The following is an 18,211-nucleotide window of genomic DNA, read 5'->3' as shown; positions in this document are numbered from 1 at the left end:
GTGATGACCAGGTGTCTGTAATACGTACCGGTCGGTCAGAGGGGTGATGACCAGCCGGTTGGTGTTCCCCAGGTATTCGTAGCTGAACTGGAACTGGGCGTCACAGATGTTGACGTAGCAGTGCTTGGTGACTTCGTCCCAGCGGTGGCGCAGCTGGGACAGCCACGCGAACGCCTGGCCCGCCGTTACCTACAGGAGAGCGCACACGCACACACACAGGCACGCGCCACACACACACACACGCACACAGGCACGCGCCACACACACACACGCACGCACGCAGACAGGCACACATGGTAAATGGTAAATGGTGCATTTATATAGCGCCTTTATCCAAGGCGCTTTACATAGATTGTGCATCACATTCACCCATTCATACACCGATGGACTTCAAGTACCTGATGGGCTCATGGGTCAACTCAAGCGAACAAGACCTAGAAGTGAGGAAGGCACTTGCATGGAGGGCCCTAAACGGCATGGCCAGTGTATGGAACTCCAACCTCCCCCCATGTCAAACCAAACTCAGCTTCTTCTACGCAACGGTAGAGTCTGTTCTCCTACACGGCAGTGAATGCTGGACCTTGAACCAGTGTTGTTTTTGGCAGCAAATTTCTATTTAAGTTTAGTAATAGTCTTTGGACTGAAACTTTATTTAGTTTTAGTCACATTTTAGTCACCTGGAAATGTCTTAGTGTTAGTCTAGTTTTAGTCGACTAAATGTCATAAGATTTTAGTCGACTAAATCTACAGGTGATTTAGTCGACTAAAATGTGTTTTGGTGGGCCTTGATACCGTCGTAATGAGTGTTTTTACACTTGCTGAAAATAGCCGATCTACAAGCTCAGTGAGCTTGTAGATCAGCTATTTTCAGCATGCAACCAAGTGTAAAATGACTTATACTGGATCTGTTGTCCACTAGTCCCTTCCTAACATTTTAGTCTAGTTTTTATTTGTCGACGAAATTGTCAGTATATTTAGTCTTAGTTTTAGTCATCGTAGCTTAGTTCATTTAGTTTCCATTAGTTTTAGTCAGTGAAAAAAGGTAGTCGACGAACATTTTTCGTCTTAGTTTTAGTCGACGAAAACAACACTGCCTTGAAGCCAACCCTGCAGAAGTCTCTCGATGGGTGCTACACCAGAATGTTGCGTGCAGTACTCAACATCAACAAGAGCACACATGTTACCAACACAAATCTGTATGATGGAATGCCAAGGGTGAGCCAGAAAATAGCAGCCAGGAGAATGAGACTCGCAGGACACTGCCCAAAGACACCAAGAGCTGCCAGCCAGCAAACTAGTGCTGTGGGATCCAACACACGGGCACCGGTCACGAGGACGTCCAACGCTAACATACGTGGATGAACTCAAGAACGACACAGGAGCGCAAAGTACCAACGAACTGGCCAGATGTATGGAGAAACGAGATGACCGAAAACGACGATGGAGGGCTCGTGTGAGGACGACCTAGAGAGATGGCTGCGGAAACCAAGCAAGGCACCAACCTGCACATCAGGAGCAATCAGGGGTTCAGAGTCTTGCTCAAGGACACTTCCACACTAACTCTGGGGGAGCTCACAGGGGTCGAACTGACTACCTTCAATTCCATTTTTTTTTTTTTTTTTTTTAATAATTTGGGGATCCCCCAAAATAATCTGCACGGGTTGAGACTGTGCACAGTCTCACTTTTATAGGGTATTATGACGAAGGTGAGGAGACGCACATTGTGATTGGCCGGAATGAGATGACGTCATGATGACGTCATGATGATGTAGCCACTAGACCACAAGTGTTCCAAGAACCTCGCCAGCAGAGCAACTGTTAACCTTTGACCTTGTGTGGGTCAATGTTTGGCCGAAAAAGGCACCGTTTGAGAAAAAGCCCAAAACTGATAAAACACTGAACACCAGGGACGTGTTGAAGAGTTCCCTAAAAAAAGGGCACTTCTGAACAGAAATATGGAAGACAGCTGATCTACAAGCTCTCAACGCATCGCGCTGCGATGCGTTGAGAGCTTGTAGATCAGCTATTTTCAGGGTGTGACTCCGCACTATTTCAGCTACTGAAGATACGACATGGATTTGAAGATTTCTATACGTATGAACACATTATTTCAACGCGAAAAATGTCCCTTTTGAAAAGAGGCAATTCTCTCCTGCTGCTGGCATGGAAAAGAGCATTTGCATTAGTTTCACCGTGCTGCATTTGTGGTGTGGAGAGGGCAGTTATTTTTGTTTTTGTTTTTACAGACGACTAAAAGGGCAGGGGCTCAAGCCCCCTTTGATGTCTATGTGTGCACGTGCCTGCTTAATACAGTCACCAGAGAAGTGTTTTTTTTTTTCTTTTTCACCGAATTCTTACAACTGTGATAAGAGTTTTATAAATACTTTCTGTTCCATTTCAATTAACTGGTCAGCTCGGCCCTCAGTCTCCTCACCAACACAGTCCTTCACCCATTTACGGAGGACGATTCTATGAATGCCTTCTAAATCATGACAGTTTTCTGAAGCAATCTCATGTCAACGACCTCTAGAATTATATATATTTGGCCTCCGACCCCCCCCCCCCCCCCCCCCCATCTCAAAATATGTTGTTCCAGGAACCCCACAGAAGCAAAGACTTGAGTCTTTGTCAAGCTCATAGCGCGGCACCGAGTGCCGCTCTATGAGCTTGTAGATCTGCTATTTTTCAACAGCTAAAGTATGTCTCCTCACCCCAACAGTCCTTCAGTAACTGCCAGGCAGTGGCAGCTCGACCTACTTATATGGGCTAAGCCCCTCCCCCACCGGGGACCATACAAAGTCTCAATTGATTCCACAATTATTATCCAGTTGAATCCCAATGTCCAGACAGAGACGTCATAATTCTTAATACACATTTGAATGTGTCACATACAGTATTACTCAACCAATCATAATAATATAAACATTAATTAGAGCACTCTACAACAAAACCTTTACACATGCCAATGTTGGCATGATGTCCCCTATACACAAACACACAGTTGGTATGGCCGCCTACTCTGGAGCCAACAATCAGTCAATCAATCAAACTAATCTCATTCTCTGCAACATAATACTACTAATTGAAACCAGTGTTGTTTTCGTCGACTAAAACTAAGACGAAAAATGTCCGTCGACTACCTTTTTCCACTGAAGAAAACTAAATGGAAACCAAATTAAAACTATGCTATGGTGACTAAAACTAAGACTAAATATACTGACAATTTCGTCAACAAATAAAAACTAGACTAAAATGTTAGGAAGGGACTAGTGGACAAGAGATCCAGTATAAGTCATTTTACACTTGGTTGCATGCTGAAAATAACAGATCTACAGCTATTTTCAGCAAGTGTAAAATAAGTCATTATGACGGCAACAAGGCCCGCAAAAACACATTTTAGTCGACTAAATCACCTGTAGATTTAGTCGACTAAAATCTTATGACATTTAGTCGACTAAAACTAGACTAACACTAATACATTCCAGGTGACTAAAATGTGACTAAGACTAAGTGAAAACTATTCAGGAGACTATGACTAAAACTAAAATAGAAATTTGCTGCCAAAAACAACACTGATTGAAACCCTGTTTGTTAATGAACTGGAACCCGATGGGCAGCGACACTCAGCACAGATTGATTTTTATGTTTTCATTAAAGGACCACTTCACCACTTTTCAACGTATCTTCATATAATAGGTCCTCACTAAAAATCATGTTAAAATGGCACCATTTTTTTCTACTCAGTCTGTGTCTCATATAGGACGGCTGTGGGCAGTTTAGAAACCGTCTTCCAGTGACATCATCATTAGGCAGATTATCTTTTAAACAAGATTTCTTTATAAAGATGTTTAGATTTTAATCATCGTGAGAACGATGGCTTCCATTTTCACATTGCATCTTTTCAGGACTAGAAAGCCTGCAGTTTCTACTAGCTTGTATTCCCCATCGATGATGTCACTGGAAGACGGTTTCTGAACTGCCCACAGCCCTCCTATGAGACACAGACAGAGTAGAAAGAAATTGCGCCATTATTTCATCATTATTAGTGAGGACCTATTATATGAAGATAGGTTGAAAAGCGGTGAAGTGGTCCTTTAAGTGTTCCAAATGCATTTGTCATTTCCAAATGATCAGAATCAGATCGGGGGCATAGAAACGTGATCGGTAGATCCCTAGAGGTAGATGTCCGGGTCCGGGGACCCCCAGGGGTCCTTGAGAGAGTCCCATGGGGTCCCCAGCTAAATAATAATTAGGAACCAAGTTAATCTAACAGTGATTTTTAGAATATAATTGGATCCCAGATATATAAATGTCATTAAATGGGGGTCCGTAGACTATAATGCATGTCAAACTGGGGGGTCCTTGAAATTAAACGGGTTCAGAATCACTGCTAGAGCCGTGAAATTATTCTCTTCAGGTTCAGGTTCAGTGGAGGAGCATCTCTCTCCTATGCCACCTTGATGGGGGTCCCTGGCATAGGGGGTCCACGGGGTGATGGGGGTCCATTTGGGGGTCCCTGACATAAGAAAGTTTGGGAACCACTTGTGTAGGTGTAACACTGTACTGTACCGTACCTCTGGATTAAGAGCGTCTGCTAAATGCCTAAATTGTACTGTACTGTACCGTACCATACCGTACCGTACTGTACTGTACCACACCGTACCGCACCGTAACCGTACCTTCTGTGTGATGAGCTTGGCGACCACGTCTCTGGCGTGAACGTCGATGGTGCAGACGGTCATGATCTTCTGCCGGTCTCCAGGAGTCAGTTCTCCAAGGAGCATGTGGATGAGGGCGTTCAGCTGGGTGATCTACACGCACACATGCACACACACACACACACACACGCACACACACACACACAATACATAAATACAAGCTGTAGTCCATCTGCCAACCTGGGGAGAGCACCAAACTGAGCTCACGCGTCCTGCAATGCATGAGGAGTGAGCAGCGGGTTTATTGTAGTCTTTCACCGTCTCAACCTTCATGGCGGTGTCGATGTGTAGTCTTTTACATGTTTCCTGGTGTAGTCCTACAGGGCGGTCTCAAAGTGTTAGCCGTTTCCTGTTGTAGTCCTTTACCCGTTTCCTGGTGTAGTCCTCCAAGGCGGTCTCAAAGTGTTACCCGTTCCCTGTTGTAGTCCTTTACCTGTTTCCTGTTGTAGTCCCTCAGGGTGGTATCAAGGTGTTTCCTGTTTTATATTGTAGTCCTTTACCTGTTTCCTGTTGTAGTCCTTCAGGGCGGTCTCAAAGCCCTCCTCCACCCTCTCGAAGGCGATGCTCACGTCCGTGGCCCACCACACCTGGCTGCCCGTCAGACCCACCTGGGGGGGGGGGGAATAGCAGCGTGCATAGATTAGCCCATTTAGACCTGAGGATGCATCTGTGTCGCAGTATTTGTTAAAATGTCGTTTTCATGTTCGACACGCCCACCAGTTCATTAAGTATGCCTGGTTTGCATGGTGGGTGGTGATGGGTGGTGATCCACCTGAACTGAAGCCACACCCACAGCTGTTGTTGTATGATAAAGGGGGAGGGGTTAGGGGAGGGGATGATATGGTGATATCAGTTTTTTTCATTGGCACGTTTTACTATGTCGTGTATTTTCACTTTCATGTATAAACACATGACATAACAACCACACCAAGGGCCCTAATGAAGTGCTGTCACCTCATAAACACATGACATAACAACCACACCAAGGGCTCTAATGAAGTACTGTCACCTCATAAACACATGACATAACAACCACACCAAGGGCTCTAATGAAGTACTGTCACCTCATAAACACATGACATAACAACCACACCAAGGGCTCTAATGAAGTACTGTCACCTCATAAACACATGACATAACAACCACACCAAGGGCTCTAATGAAGTACTGTCACCTCATAAACACATGACATAACAACCACACCAAGGGCTCTAATGAAGTACTGTCACCTCATAAACACATGACATAACAACCACACCAAGGGCTCTAATGAAGTACTGTCACCTCATAAACACATGACATAACAACCACACCAAGGGCTCTAATGAAGTACTGTCACCTCATAAACACATGACATAACAACCACACCAAGGGCTCTAATGAAGTACTGTCACCTCAAACACATAAAAAACTGGAACAAAATACAAAAATCACGGCAAATCAGTTTAGCCGTTTAAAAATAGGAAGGAGACCTCAGGGCAGACCAAGGATCAGATGGAGGGCTTATATCTCTAAACTCCCCCCAGGAGGAAGTCACTAATGTTGCTCTGGAGAGGGGAAGCTGTTGCCCTCGCGACAAGACTACGGATAAGCGGTCAAAGATGGATGGAAGGATGTGCAGCAGGGTCAGGGTCAGATTAGGATCAGGGGTCATGGGTCAGGGTTCAGGGGTCACTGACCTGCGCAGGGTAGTCAAACAGCCACTGGTCGCGGGGCTTGTCTTCGTAGGCGGACACAGCCTCCTGGATCTCCCTGCGCATGGTGCAGCGCATGGTGTCCTCTAGGGCGCTGAGCCAGCACTCTGCCTGGAGACACACACACACACTTTACTATACTACTGAGGACACACACACACATTACTATACTACTGAGGACACACACACACATTACTATACTACTGAGGACACGGTGCAGCGCATGGTGTCCTCTAGGGCGCTGAGCCAGCACTCTGCCTGGAGACACACACACACATACACATAACTATACTACTGAGGACACAAATACACACATTACTATACTACTGAGGACACGGTGCAGCGCATGGTGTCCTCTAGGGCGCTGAGCCAGCACTCTGCCTGGAGACACACACACACACTTTACTATACTACTGAGGACACACACACACATTACTATACTACTGAGGACACACACACACATTACTATACTACTGAGGACACGGTGCAGCGCATGGTGTCCTCTAGGGCGCTGAGCCAGCACTCTGCCTGGAGACACACACACACATACACATAACTATACTACTGAGGACATAAACACACTTTACTATACTACTGAGGACATAAACACACACACACTAATATACTACTGAGGACACAAATACACACATTACTATACTACTGAGGACACGGTGCAGCGCATGGTGTCCTCTAGGCCGCTGAGCCTATATATAAACTTTATTACAGGCTCGTGGCCCACAAGGTAAGACAGTACATCACATAATACGAAAATACAAATAAATGAAAAAATAAATAAAATACAGTACATTTATCCAGCCCCACAGGTTACTACTCTAGGCGAGGCACTCATGCCAGTGTCCTCTGATGGTAGAAGTGTACCTTACAGAACTACGGCCTGGGTCTGTCATCTGTCCAATGAGTCCATTCAGTGTCCTCTGATGGTAGAAGTGTACCTTACAGAACTACAGCCTGGGTCTGTCAACTGTCCAATGAGTCCATTCAGTGTCCTCTGATGGTAGAAGTGTACCTTACAGAACTACGGCCTGGGTCTGTCATCTGTCCAATGAGTCCATTCAGTGTCCTCTGATGGTAGAAGTGTACCTTACAGAGCTACGGCCTGGGTCTGTCATCTGTCCAATGAGTCCATTCAGTGTCCTCTGATGGTAGAAGTGTACCTTACAGAACTACGGCCTGGGTCTGTCAACTGACCAATGAGTCCATTCAGTGTCCTCTGATGGTAGAAGTGTACCTTACAGAACTACAGCCTGGGTCTGTCATCTGTCCAATGAGTCCATTCAGTGTCCTCTGATGGTAGAAGTGTACCTTACAGAACTACGGCCTGGGTCTGTCATCTGTCCAATGAGTCCATTCAGTGTCCTCTGATGGTAGAAGTGTACCTTACAGAACTACAGCCTGGGTCTGTCAACTGTCCAATGAGTCCATTCAGTGTCCTCTGATGGTAGAAGTGTACCTTACAGAACTACGGCCTGGGTCTGTCATCTGTCCAATGAGTCCATTCAGTGTCCTCTGATGGTAGAAGTGTACCTTACAGAGCTACGGCCTGGGTCTGTCATCTGTCCAATGAGTCCATTCAGTGTCCTCTGATGGTAGAAGTGTACCTTACAGAACTACGGCCTGGGTCTGCCAACTGACCAATGAGTCCATTCAGTGTCCTCTGATGGTAGAAGTGTACCTTACAGAACTACGGCCTGGGTCTGTCATCTGTCCAATGAGTCCATTCAGTGTCCTCTGATGGTAGAAGTGTACCTTACAGAACTACAGCCTGGGTCTGTCAACTGTCCAATGAGTCCATTCAGTGTCCTCTGATGGTAGAAGTGTACCTTACAGAACTACGGCCTGGGTCTGTCATCTGTCCAATGAGTCCATTCAGTGTCCTCTGATGGTAGAAGTGTACCTTACAGAGCTACGGCCTGGGTCTGTCATCTGTCCAATGAGTCCATTCAGTGTCCTCTAATGGTAGAAGTGTACCTTACAGAACTACGGCCTGGGTCTGTCAACTGACCAATGAGTCCATTCAGTGTCCTCTGATGGTAGAAGTGTACCTTACAGAACTACAGCCTGGGTCTGTCATCTGTCCAATGAGTCCATTCAGTGTCCTCTGATGGTAGAAGTGTACCTTAAAGAACTACGGCCTGGGTCTGTCATCTGTCCAATGAGTCCATTCAGTGTCCTCTGATGGTAGAAGTGTACCTTACAGAACTACAGCCTGGGTCTGTCAACTGTCCAATGAGTCCATTCAGTGTCCTCTGATGGTAGAAGTGTACCTTACAGAACTACGGCCTGGGTCTGTCATCTGTCCAATGAGTCCATTCAGTGTCCTCTGATGGTAGAAGTGTACCTTACAGAGCTACGGCCTGGGTCTGTCATCTGTCCAATGAGTCCATTCAGTGTCCTCTGATGGTAGAAGTGTACCTTACAGAACTACAGCCTGGGTCTGTCATCTGTCCAATGAGTCCATTCAGTGTCCTCTGATGGTAGAAGTGTACCTTACAGAACTACGGCCTGGGTCTGCCAACTGACCAATGAGTCCATTCAGTGTCCTCTGATGGTAGAAGTGTACCTTACAGAACTACGGCCTGGGTCTGTCATCTGTCCAATGAGTCCATTCAGTGTCCTCTGATGGTAGAAGTGTACCTTACAGAACTACAGCCTGGGTCTGTCAACTGTCCAATGAGTCCATTCAGTGTCCTCTGATGGTAGAAGTGTACCTTACAGAACTACGGCCTGGGTCTGTCATCTGTCCAATGAGTCCATTCAGTGTCCTCTGATGGTAGAAGTGTACCTTACAGAACTACGGCCTGGGTCTGTCATCTGTCCAATGAGTCCATTCAGTGTCCTCTGATGGTAGAAGTGTACCTTACAGAACTACGGCCTGGGTCTGTCATCTGTCCAATGAGTCCATTCAGTGTCCTCTGATGGTAGAATTGTACCTTACAGAACTATACGGCCTGGGTCCGTCATCTGTCCAATGAGTCCATTCAGTGTCCTCTGATGGTAGAAGTGTACCTTACAGAACTACGGCCTGGGTCTGTCATCTGTCCAATGAGTCCATTCAGTGTCCTCTGATGGTAGAAGTGTACCTTACAGAACTACGGCCTGTGTCTGTCATCTGTCCAATGAGTCCATTCAGTGTCCTCTGATGGTAGAAGTGTACCTTACAGAACTACGGCCTGGGTCTGCCAACTGACCAATGAGTCCATTCAGTGAGCGATCCAGCCTGCTCATGAATTTGAATGTCAAGTTCCTCAACAGAGCCATGAATGTGGTGAGTCCCAATGAACAGAAAAGCCCACTGGCTCTAGTGCTCCTTGGTTTTTTTAACAGGATACGAAGACAGTCATTATAGGCTACTTGCAGTTTGCGTATAAGCTCTCCTTCTTGTACTTTACCCACAGTGGAGCTGTGTAGAGAGGGCTGCAATAAGCTCTAAAGAGGTTTACCTTAACATCCGTAGTACAATGGTGAAATGTACGGACCAACATGTCGGCTTGTACATAAAGCATTCTCCTCTGTCTAAACATGTCCTCGTCATCCTCTAAGGCAGGGGTACTCAACTGGCTTTTTTTTTTTTTTTAAGTTAATAATATAAATAACATCAGATGGTACATTTCTCATGTGAAATTGCTGCAAAGGCCCCCAAAATTCTGGGTGTGGCCTGCCAGGGCGTATAACTCCCGGGCCGGATTTGGAGTTCCACTCCGGGCCTGCACTCTGCACCCCATTATTGGTTGGGTGGAAGGGGATCTAATTTGTATAAGCTTGGCTTGACCATACTAAACGGGCATAGAGACCGCGCATGGGACCGGACCTCAGTCTTATTCAAAACAATATTTGTGGACCTTCATCATTTCTAGTTGAGGACCCCTGCTCTAAGGTATCTGTTATGATATGCCCAAGATATTTTGTAATTTTTATATTACTATACTACTATACTAGTGAGGACATAAACACACACACCCTACCTGTCCTGTGCAGACACACGGCTCGGAGAAGGACACGTACTCTCCCTCGCGGCTGAACATCCCGACGGCCACGGCCGGACCCTCCTCACCGGCGCCCCCCGCGGGCGGCTCCTTGAAGCGCAGGTCCGCTATGTTGTCGAACAGCTTCAGCAGGTGTCTGGTCACCTGAGGACAGCAAGAATAACACATGGTAATACAGCACATACATAGAGAACAGCTTCAGCAGGTGTCTGGTCACCTGAGGACAGCAAGAATAACACATGGTAATACAGCACATACATAGAGAACAGCTTCAGCAGGTGTCTGGTCACCTGAGGACAGCAAGAATAACACATGGTAATACAGCACATACATAGAGAACAGCTTCAGCAGGTGTCTGGTCACCTGAGGACAGCAAGAATAACACATGGTAATACAGCACATACATAGAGAACAGCTTCAGCAGGTGTCTGGTCACCTGAGGACAGCAAGAATAACACATGGTAATACAGCACATACATAGAGAACAGCTTCAGCAGGTGTCTGGTCACCTGAGGACAGCAAGAATAACACATGGTAATACAGCACATACATAGAGAACAGCTTCAGCAGGTGTCTGGTCACCTGAGGACAGTTCACCGTGTAGGCATTTATTTATCAGACGCTGGTAATCCAGAGGGACTCGGACAGTAAGCAAGAACAACACATGGTAATACAACACATACATAGAGAATAGAGTAGAACAACTAGAACACCACATGGTGATACATCACATACAGAGAAAATACTCTACAAGAATCATTATGTGAGCTAAGAACCTAACGCTGGAATATATACATGTTGGCACCTCGACAGAGTGCATTCCTAGTTAATAAGGGACCAAGAAGTCACAAAGTGACTTTGGTCACGTATTACTTGCGCAAGCAGAGCGCGCAAGTACTAGTTTCCCCCAGGACGATATTCGATGAATATGCATCGCCCCAGCAAATGATGCGTATGCACCGTCCCAGCAAATGATGCTTCAGGTTCAGGTTCAGGTTTATTTGTCATTTGTATAGATACAGAGTATACATACAATGAAATTTATTTTGCTCAGAGCACTCTCCGTCTTACATACACAGGACATAAACAAACATCTAAAGTGCAAGAAAAGACAAAAAAAACAGTAAAAGAAAGTGCAAGTGAAGTGGAGTGCAATACAGTTCAAGGTCAGCTGTTCAGCAGCCTGACTGCCTGGGGGTAAAAACTGTTACTGAGACGGGTGGTACGAGATTTGATGCTCTGGTAGCGTTTTTTGGAGGGGAGTAGTTTGAACAGGGTATTTGCGGGGTGGCTGGTGTCTTCCATGATGTTATGGGCTTTTTTCATACAGCGAGTGGTGTAGATGTTATGGAGACTGGGTAATTCTGTAGTGCCGATGATTTTAGCTGCTGTTTTAATGGTCCTCTGCAACCTGTTGCAGTCCTGAGCGGTCGTGTTACCGTACCACACTGTGATACAGCCAGTTAAGACACTTTCAATTATACAGCGATAAAAGTTCACTAGTCCTTTTGTACTTAAGCCAAATTTTTTAAGGCGCCTCAGAAAGTTCAGTCGCTGCTGCGCCTTCTTGAGGATGTACTCGTTGTTGAGTGACCATGTGAATGTGTCTGTGATGTGTATGCCCAGGAATTTAAAGTTATCAACTATGTCGACAGATGACCCTTTGATGGAAATGGGGGTGTGGATGCCTTTGGACTTCCTAAAGTCTACAATGATTTCTTTGGTCTTATTGGTGTTAAGTGAGAGGTTATTGTTATCGCACCATAGAGTTAGATCCTCGTATGCATCGTCCCAGCAAATGATGCGTATGCATCGTCCCAGCAAATGATGCGTATGCACCGTCCCAGCAAATGACGTAATGACTACTTGGTGCCTGATACGGCAGTGGTGCCAGATTACATACATGTATACATAGGAGCATTACCTTTAAAGGAGAATTCCATACTAAAAGGCTTTCTTACCTTTCTTTGTAGTCGTTACGTCCCCACCAAAGAGGTCCAGGTGTTATTTTGTGCAAAAGCTCCTTATTGGCTGTTTCCCCTACCATAAGCCCTCAATGAATTGCATTGAATTGAATGGGAATTGAATGGGGCTATGGGGTGTTGGGGCTAATTCGCTTATTTCCATCGCTCAAAATTTTTTATAATTTCTTTGTATATATCCTCTCTTCATAATATAAAAAATATCCCAAGCGGCACACTTTACTACTTATTTCGATGGAAATAAGCGAACTAGCATAACACCCCATATCCCCATTCAATTCCCATTCAATGCAATGCAATTCATTGAGGGCTTATGGTAGGGGAAATAGCCAATAAGGTGTTTTTGCACAAAAAAAACACCTGGACCTCTTTGGTGGGGACGTAACAACTACAAAGAAAGGTAAGAAAGATAAGAAAGCATTCTAGCATGGAATTCTCCTTTAATCACTAATCACATATCGTCATTACGTCATTGTCATCTAAATGATTACAATGTTCTGAAAAACCTCATGTTTCTGTATCAGTGGTGTTCAATATGAAAAACCTCATGTTTCTGTATCAGTGGTGCTCAATATTTCATCTCAATTACCCCCAAAATTATGTGTATTTGGCCGCCGACCAGGAACTTTTCAGAAGCAAAGGATTTGAGTTAAAAACGTTCTCTCTGAAGGAATAAATATTCGAAGATCTGCGCCACATTTTTTACGATTTTTCAAAAAAAAGCTCTACGAGCTTGTAGGTCTGCTATTTTTGAAAAATCGAAGAACGACTGACATATAGAAACATAGCCTTTTCAGAAAACTGTCAGGATGTAGAAGAACATTTTTGTAGAATCTGATCTCAGGTCAGAACGGGTTAAACCAGCAGTACCTGTCGGGGCTGCGTCCCCTTGGACACGATCTCCAGGAGGTCCTGGGCCGACACGAAGTAGAAGCGAGGGAAGGTGAGCCTCTTGGTCTCCAGGTACTCCGCCAGAGCCTTCTCACACACACACAGCCTCTGCTGCAGAGCCTCCAGGCTCTCCAGGAACCCCGGGGCGTTGGTGACCTCCACCACGTTGCTGCTCTGGACCACATGCTGCATCAGGGTCTGGAAGAGAGAAGAACCACAACATGATGGAACCTTCAACCTAAGCCTTCTCACACACACACACACAGCCTCCAGGTTCCCCAGGAACACCGGGGCGTTGGTGTCTGGAAGAGAGAAGAACCACAGAGAACCTCAGCTCTGGTCCATACAATTTAGGCATTTAGCAGACCATAGCTCCCCTGGTCCGTAGCTCTAATGCAGTGCGGACTCGGCCCCCAGCCTGGTACCCTAGTCAAAATATGGCCCTTGAGGAAAATTAATTGGGGAACCCTGCTCTAATGCGTTGCATTTAGAGCTACGTTACTCTCAACTTGAATGCAAACCAGCCTCTCGTCCTTAGCGTACGTTTTTTGCTACTCAGCGAAACAAAGGCGGGTCGTGTCATTAGAGAGCCTACTTTCCTCAGTGGACGCGCTCTGAATATGAGTATTAGAGTCTTTGGTATGACTCGTCTGGTGGATCAAACGCCCGACCTCTTAGTCTCTAACCACAAGGCCACTGAGCTGTGAGACGGATTACCTTGAAGTCGTGGTGGATGCCCTGGAAGCTCTCTGCGTCCTGATTGATCTATAGGTGATTGATCTATAGGTGATTGATCTACAGGTGATTGATCTACAGGTGATTGATCTATAGGTGATTGATCTATAGGTGATTGATCTACAGGTGATTGATCTACAGGTGATTGATCTACAGGTGATTGATCTATAGGTGATTGATCTACAGGTGATTGATCTACAGGTGATTGATCTACAGGTGATTGATCTACAGGTGATTGATCTACAGGTGATTGATCTACAGGTGATTGATCTACAGGTGATTGATCTACAGGTGATTGATCTACAGGTGATTGATCTACAGGTGATTGATCTACAGGTGATTGATCTACAGGTGATTGATCTACAGGTGATTGATCTATAGGTGATTGATCTACAGGTGATTGATCTACAGGTGATTGATCTACAGGTGATTGATCTACAGGTGATTGATCTACAGGTGATTGATCTATAGGTGATTGATTACCTTGAAGTCGTGGTGGATGCGCTGGAAGCTCTCAGCGTCCTGATTGATCTATAGGTGATTGATCTACAGGTGATTGATCTACAGGTGATTGATCTACAGGTGATTGATCTACAGGTGATTGATCTATAGGTGATTGATCTATAGGTGATTGATCTACAGGTGATTGATCTACAGGTGATTGATCTACAGGTGATTGATCTATAGGTGATTGATCTATAGGTGATTGATCTACAGGTGATTGATCTACAGGTGATTGATCTACAGGTGATTGATCTACAGGTGATTGATTACCTTGAAGTCGTGGTGGATGCGCTGGAAGCTCTCAGCGTCCTGATTGATCTATAGGTGATTGATCTATAGGTGATTGATCTACAGGTGATTGATTACCTTGAAGTCGTGGTGGATGCGCTGGAAGCTCTCTGCGTCCTGATTGATCTACAGGTGATTGATCTACAGGTGATTGATCTACAGGTGATTGATCTACAGGTGATTGATCTACAGGTGATTGATCTACAGGTGATTGATCTACAGGTGATTGATCTACAGGTGATTGATCTATAGGTGATTGATCTATAGGTGATTGATCTACAGGTGATTGATTACCTTGAAGTCGTGGTGGATGCCCTGGAAGCTCTCTGCGTCCTGATTGATCTATAGGTGATTGATCTACAGGTGATTGATTACCTTGAAGTCGTGGTGGATGCGCTGGAAGCTCTCAGCGTCCTGATTGATCTACAGGTGATTGATTACCTTGAAGTCGTGGTGGATGCGCTGGAAGCTCTCAGCGTCCTGATTGATCTATAGGTGATAGATCTAAAGGTGATTGATTACCTTGAAGTCGTGGTGGATGCGCTGGAAGCTCTCAGCGTCCTGATTGATCTATAGGTGATTGATCTATAGGTGATTGATCTACAGGTGATTGATTACCTTGAAGTCGTGGTGGATGCGCTGGAAGCTCTCTGCGTCCTGATTGATCTACAGGTGATTGATCTACAGGTGATTGATCTACAGGTGATTGATCTACAGGTGATTGATCTACAGGTGATTGATCTACAGGTGATTGATCTACAGGTGATTGATCTACAGGTGATTGATCTATAGGTGATTGATCTATAGGTGATTGATCTACAGGTGATTGATCTACAGGTGATTGATCTACAGGTGATTGATCTACAGGTGATTGATCTACAGGTGATTGATCTACAGGTGATTGATCTATAGGTGATTGATCTATAGGTGATTGATCTACAGGTGATTGATTACCTTGAAGTCGTGGTGGATGCCCTGGAAGCTCTCTGCGTCCTGATTGATCTATAGGTGATTGATCTACAGGTGATTGATTACCTTGAAGTCGTGGTGGATGCGCTGGAAGCTCTCAGCGTCCTGATTGATCTACAGGTGATTGATTACCTTGAAGTCGTGGTGGATGCGCTGGAAGCTCTCAGCGTCCTGATTGATCTATAGGTGATAGATCTAAAGGTGATTGATTACCTTGAAGTCGTGGTGGATGCCCTGGAAGCTCTCTGCGTCCTGATTGATCTACAGGTGATTGATTACCTTGAAGTCGTGGTGGATGCGCTGGAAGCTCTCCGCGTCCTGATTGATCTATAGGTGATTGATCTAAAGGTGATTGATTACCTTGAAGTCGTGGTGGATGCGCTGGAAGCTCTCCGCGTCCTGATTGATCTATAGGTGATTGATTACCTTGAAGTCGTGGTGGATGCCCTGGAAGCTCTCAGCGTCCTGATTGATCTATAGGTGATAGATCTACAGGTGATTGATTACCTTGAAGTCGTGGTGGATGCGCTGGAAGCTCTCAGCGTCCTGGGCCAGCTGCTCCCTGATGTCCAGGCTGTTGGTGAAGATGGCGTTGAGGTGAGCCCAGGTCCTCTGGACGGACATCCAGGAGCAGATGACCATGTCGGCCACCACCAGCTTCCTGCCCCAGCCGCTCACCTCCGCCTGGAAGTACTCCACGTACTTACTCATCAGGATGTTCTGCAGCGCCACCTGCAGGGCGACACACACACACACACACACACACACTGTTCAATAGTACGGCGCCGCTGGATTTGCGTACGCCCGCATCGAGAAGCCTGGCTGTACTGTGTGCTGAAAACACATTTTAGTCGATTAAATCAACTGTAGATTTAGTCGACTAAAATCGTATGACATTTAGTCGACTAAAACTAGACTAAATGAATAGTCTAGTTTAGTTTAGTTTAGTCTAGTGCTCGCAATCCAATTCAAGCGAGATTTGTGTTTAGTTAATGTATGTTTCAATAAAGGAGAGATCACACCAATTATGATATAACAATGTTTATTAGAAAGGAATCTTTTTGGCAGCAAAATAACAAAATGTTTATTTCAAAAGACGCTGATGGTGGTTTAGAGCAGATGCAAAAGGCCCACTACTTCCCCTTCGGCTCCGGGACTTTAGCAAGGAGGAGCTGGGGACGGAGGTGGGTTGGTCGCTGGCTGAAAGGAGAACGACAGGTTAGAGACGAGGCGTTTTAAAGAACCAGCCTTATATTATTAATCGCTGGTTTGGCTGCTGCGAAAAGTGCCCGCGCTTATTGGTTGTTGTGAATGAACGAGCTTTGACAGCGTGGGAACGGAAATGACGTAGATTATTATGAAGCTGAAGGGCGAATGGAATGGTTAGGATTCTTCCTTATTGAACCTACGCTAAAAAAAAGCTACATTTAGGGTGATTTTTGCCGTTACGTTTTCGGCTAAAACTCCTGTACAGCAACAGGAAAACCTAAACATCACAACTCTATATAATCTTGTACTCACCAGTGTTGTTTTTGGCAGCAAATCTCTATTTTAGTTTAGTCATAGTCTTTGGACTGAAACTTAATTTAGTTTTAGTCACATTTTAGTCACCTGGAATGTCTTAGTGTTAGTCTAGTTTTAGTCGACTAAATGTCATAAGATTTTAGTCGACTAAATCTACAGTTGACTAAAATGTATTTTGGCGGGTCTTGATGCCGTCTTAATGAGTGTTTTTACACTTGTTGAAAAGCTCACAAGCTCACAATGCGTCGCGCTATTTCAGCATGCAATCAAGTGTAAAATGACTTATACTGGATCTCTTGTCCACTAGTCCCTTCCTAACATTTTAGTCTAGTTTTTATTTGTTGACGAAATTGTCAGTATATTTAGTCTTAGTTTTAGTCATCATAGCACAGTTTTAATTTAGTTTCCATTTAGTTTTCTTCAGTGAAAAAAGGTACTCGACGAACATTTTTCGTCTTAGTTTTAGTCGACGAAAACAACACTGGTACTCGCTTACCTCGTTTTTTTCATGTTCAAAATGATCTGTGTTGAACATGAATGCTGGACTCACTCAGTAATGCCTAATTGTCGGCCTATGCTACGTCGCGCGGCGGGGGTTTCACGCCGAAACCCGTCCGATATACAAACAATCGTGTCAATAGTTTGGGCTACACGCCGCCTGTCCCTCCGTACAGTATTACGTTGGAAGCGTGAATGAACGGACCTGGTTGTCTTCCAGAGTCTCGATGAGGTTCTCGTCGGCTCTGAGAAGAGGGATGGAGGTGGACGGGTGAGTCTCGTAGGACAGAGTCATCACGCTCCACGTCTGGGTGATCTCTGAGAGAACCTACGACACAACACAACGTCATCAGTATACAACATTATACAGCATACAACATACAACATAAATAATTCAGTAGTGG

General features: G+C 45.2%; 1 protein-coding gene across 1 annotated transcript in view; it reads right to left on the bottom strand.

The window, feature by feature from the left end:
* Positions 1–18,211, bottom strand: part of LOC310870649 (dynein axonemal heavy chain 11-like) — a gene marked incomplete at both ends in the record, with an annotated part of 374,362 nt that overhangs the window by 280,954 nt on the left and 75,197 nt on the right. Inside the window, 8 exon segments of the mRNA XM_083781918.1 lie at positions 29–189; positions 4,680–4,811; positions 5,219–5,326; positions 6,398–6,523; positions 10,396–10,560; positions 13,269–13,487; positions 16,293–16,517; positions 18,013–18,135. Of these exon segments, the coding sequence (XP_083638044.1) occupies positions 29–189; positions 4,680–4,811; positions 5,219–5,326; positions 6,398–6,523; positions 10,396–10,560; positions 13,269–13,487; positions 16,293–16,517; positions 18,013–18,135 (1,259 nt within the window).

The sequence above is a fragment of the Protomyctophum parallelum genome, assembly GCF_964188405.1.
Source record: "Protomyctophum parallelum genome assembly, chromosome: 14".
In the NCBI taxonomy this organism is placed as follows: Eukaryota; Metazoa; Chordata; class Actinopteri; order Myctophiformes; family Myctophidae; genus Protomyctophum; species Protomyctophum parallelum.
Note: the sequence above shows the minus strand (reverse complement) of the source record. Positions and strands in the feature narration are given on the sequence as shown.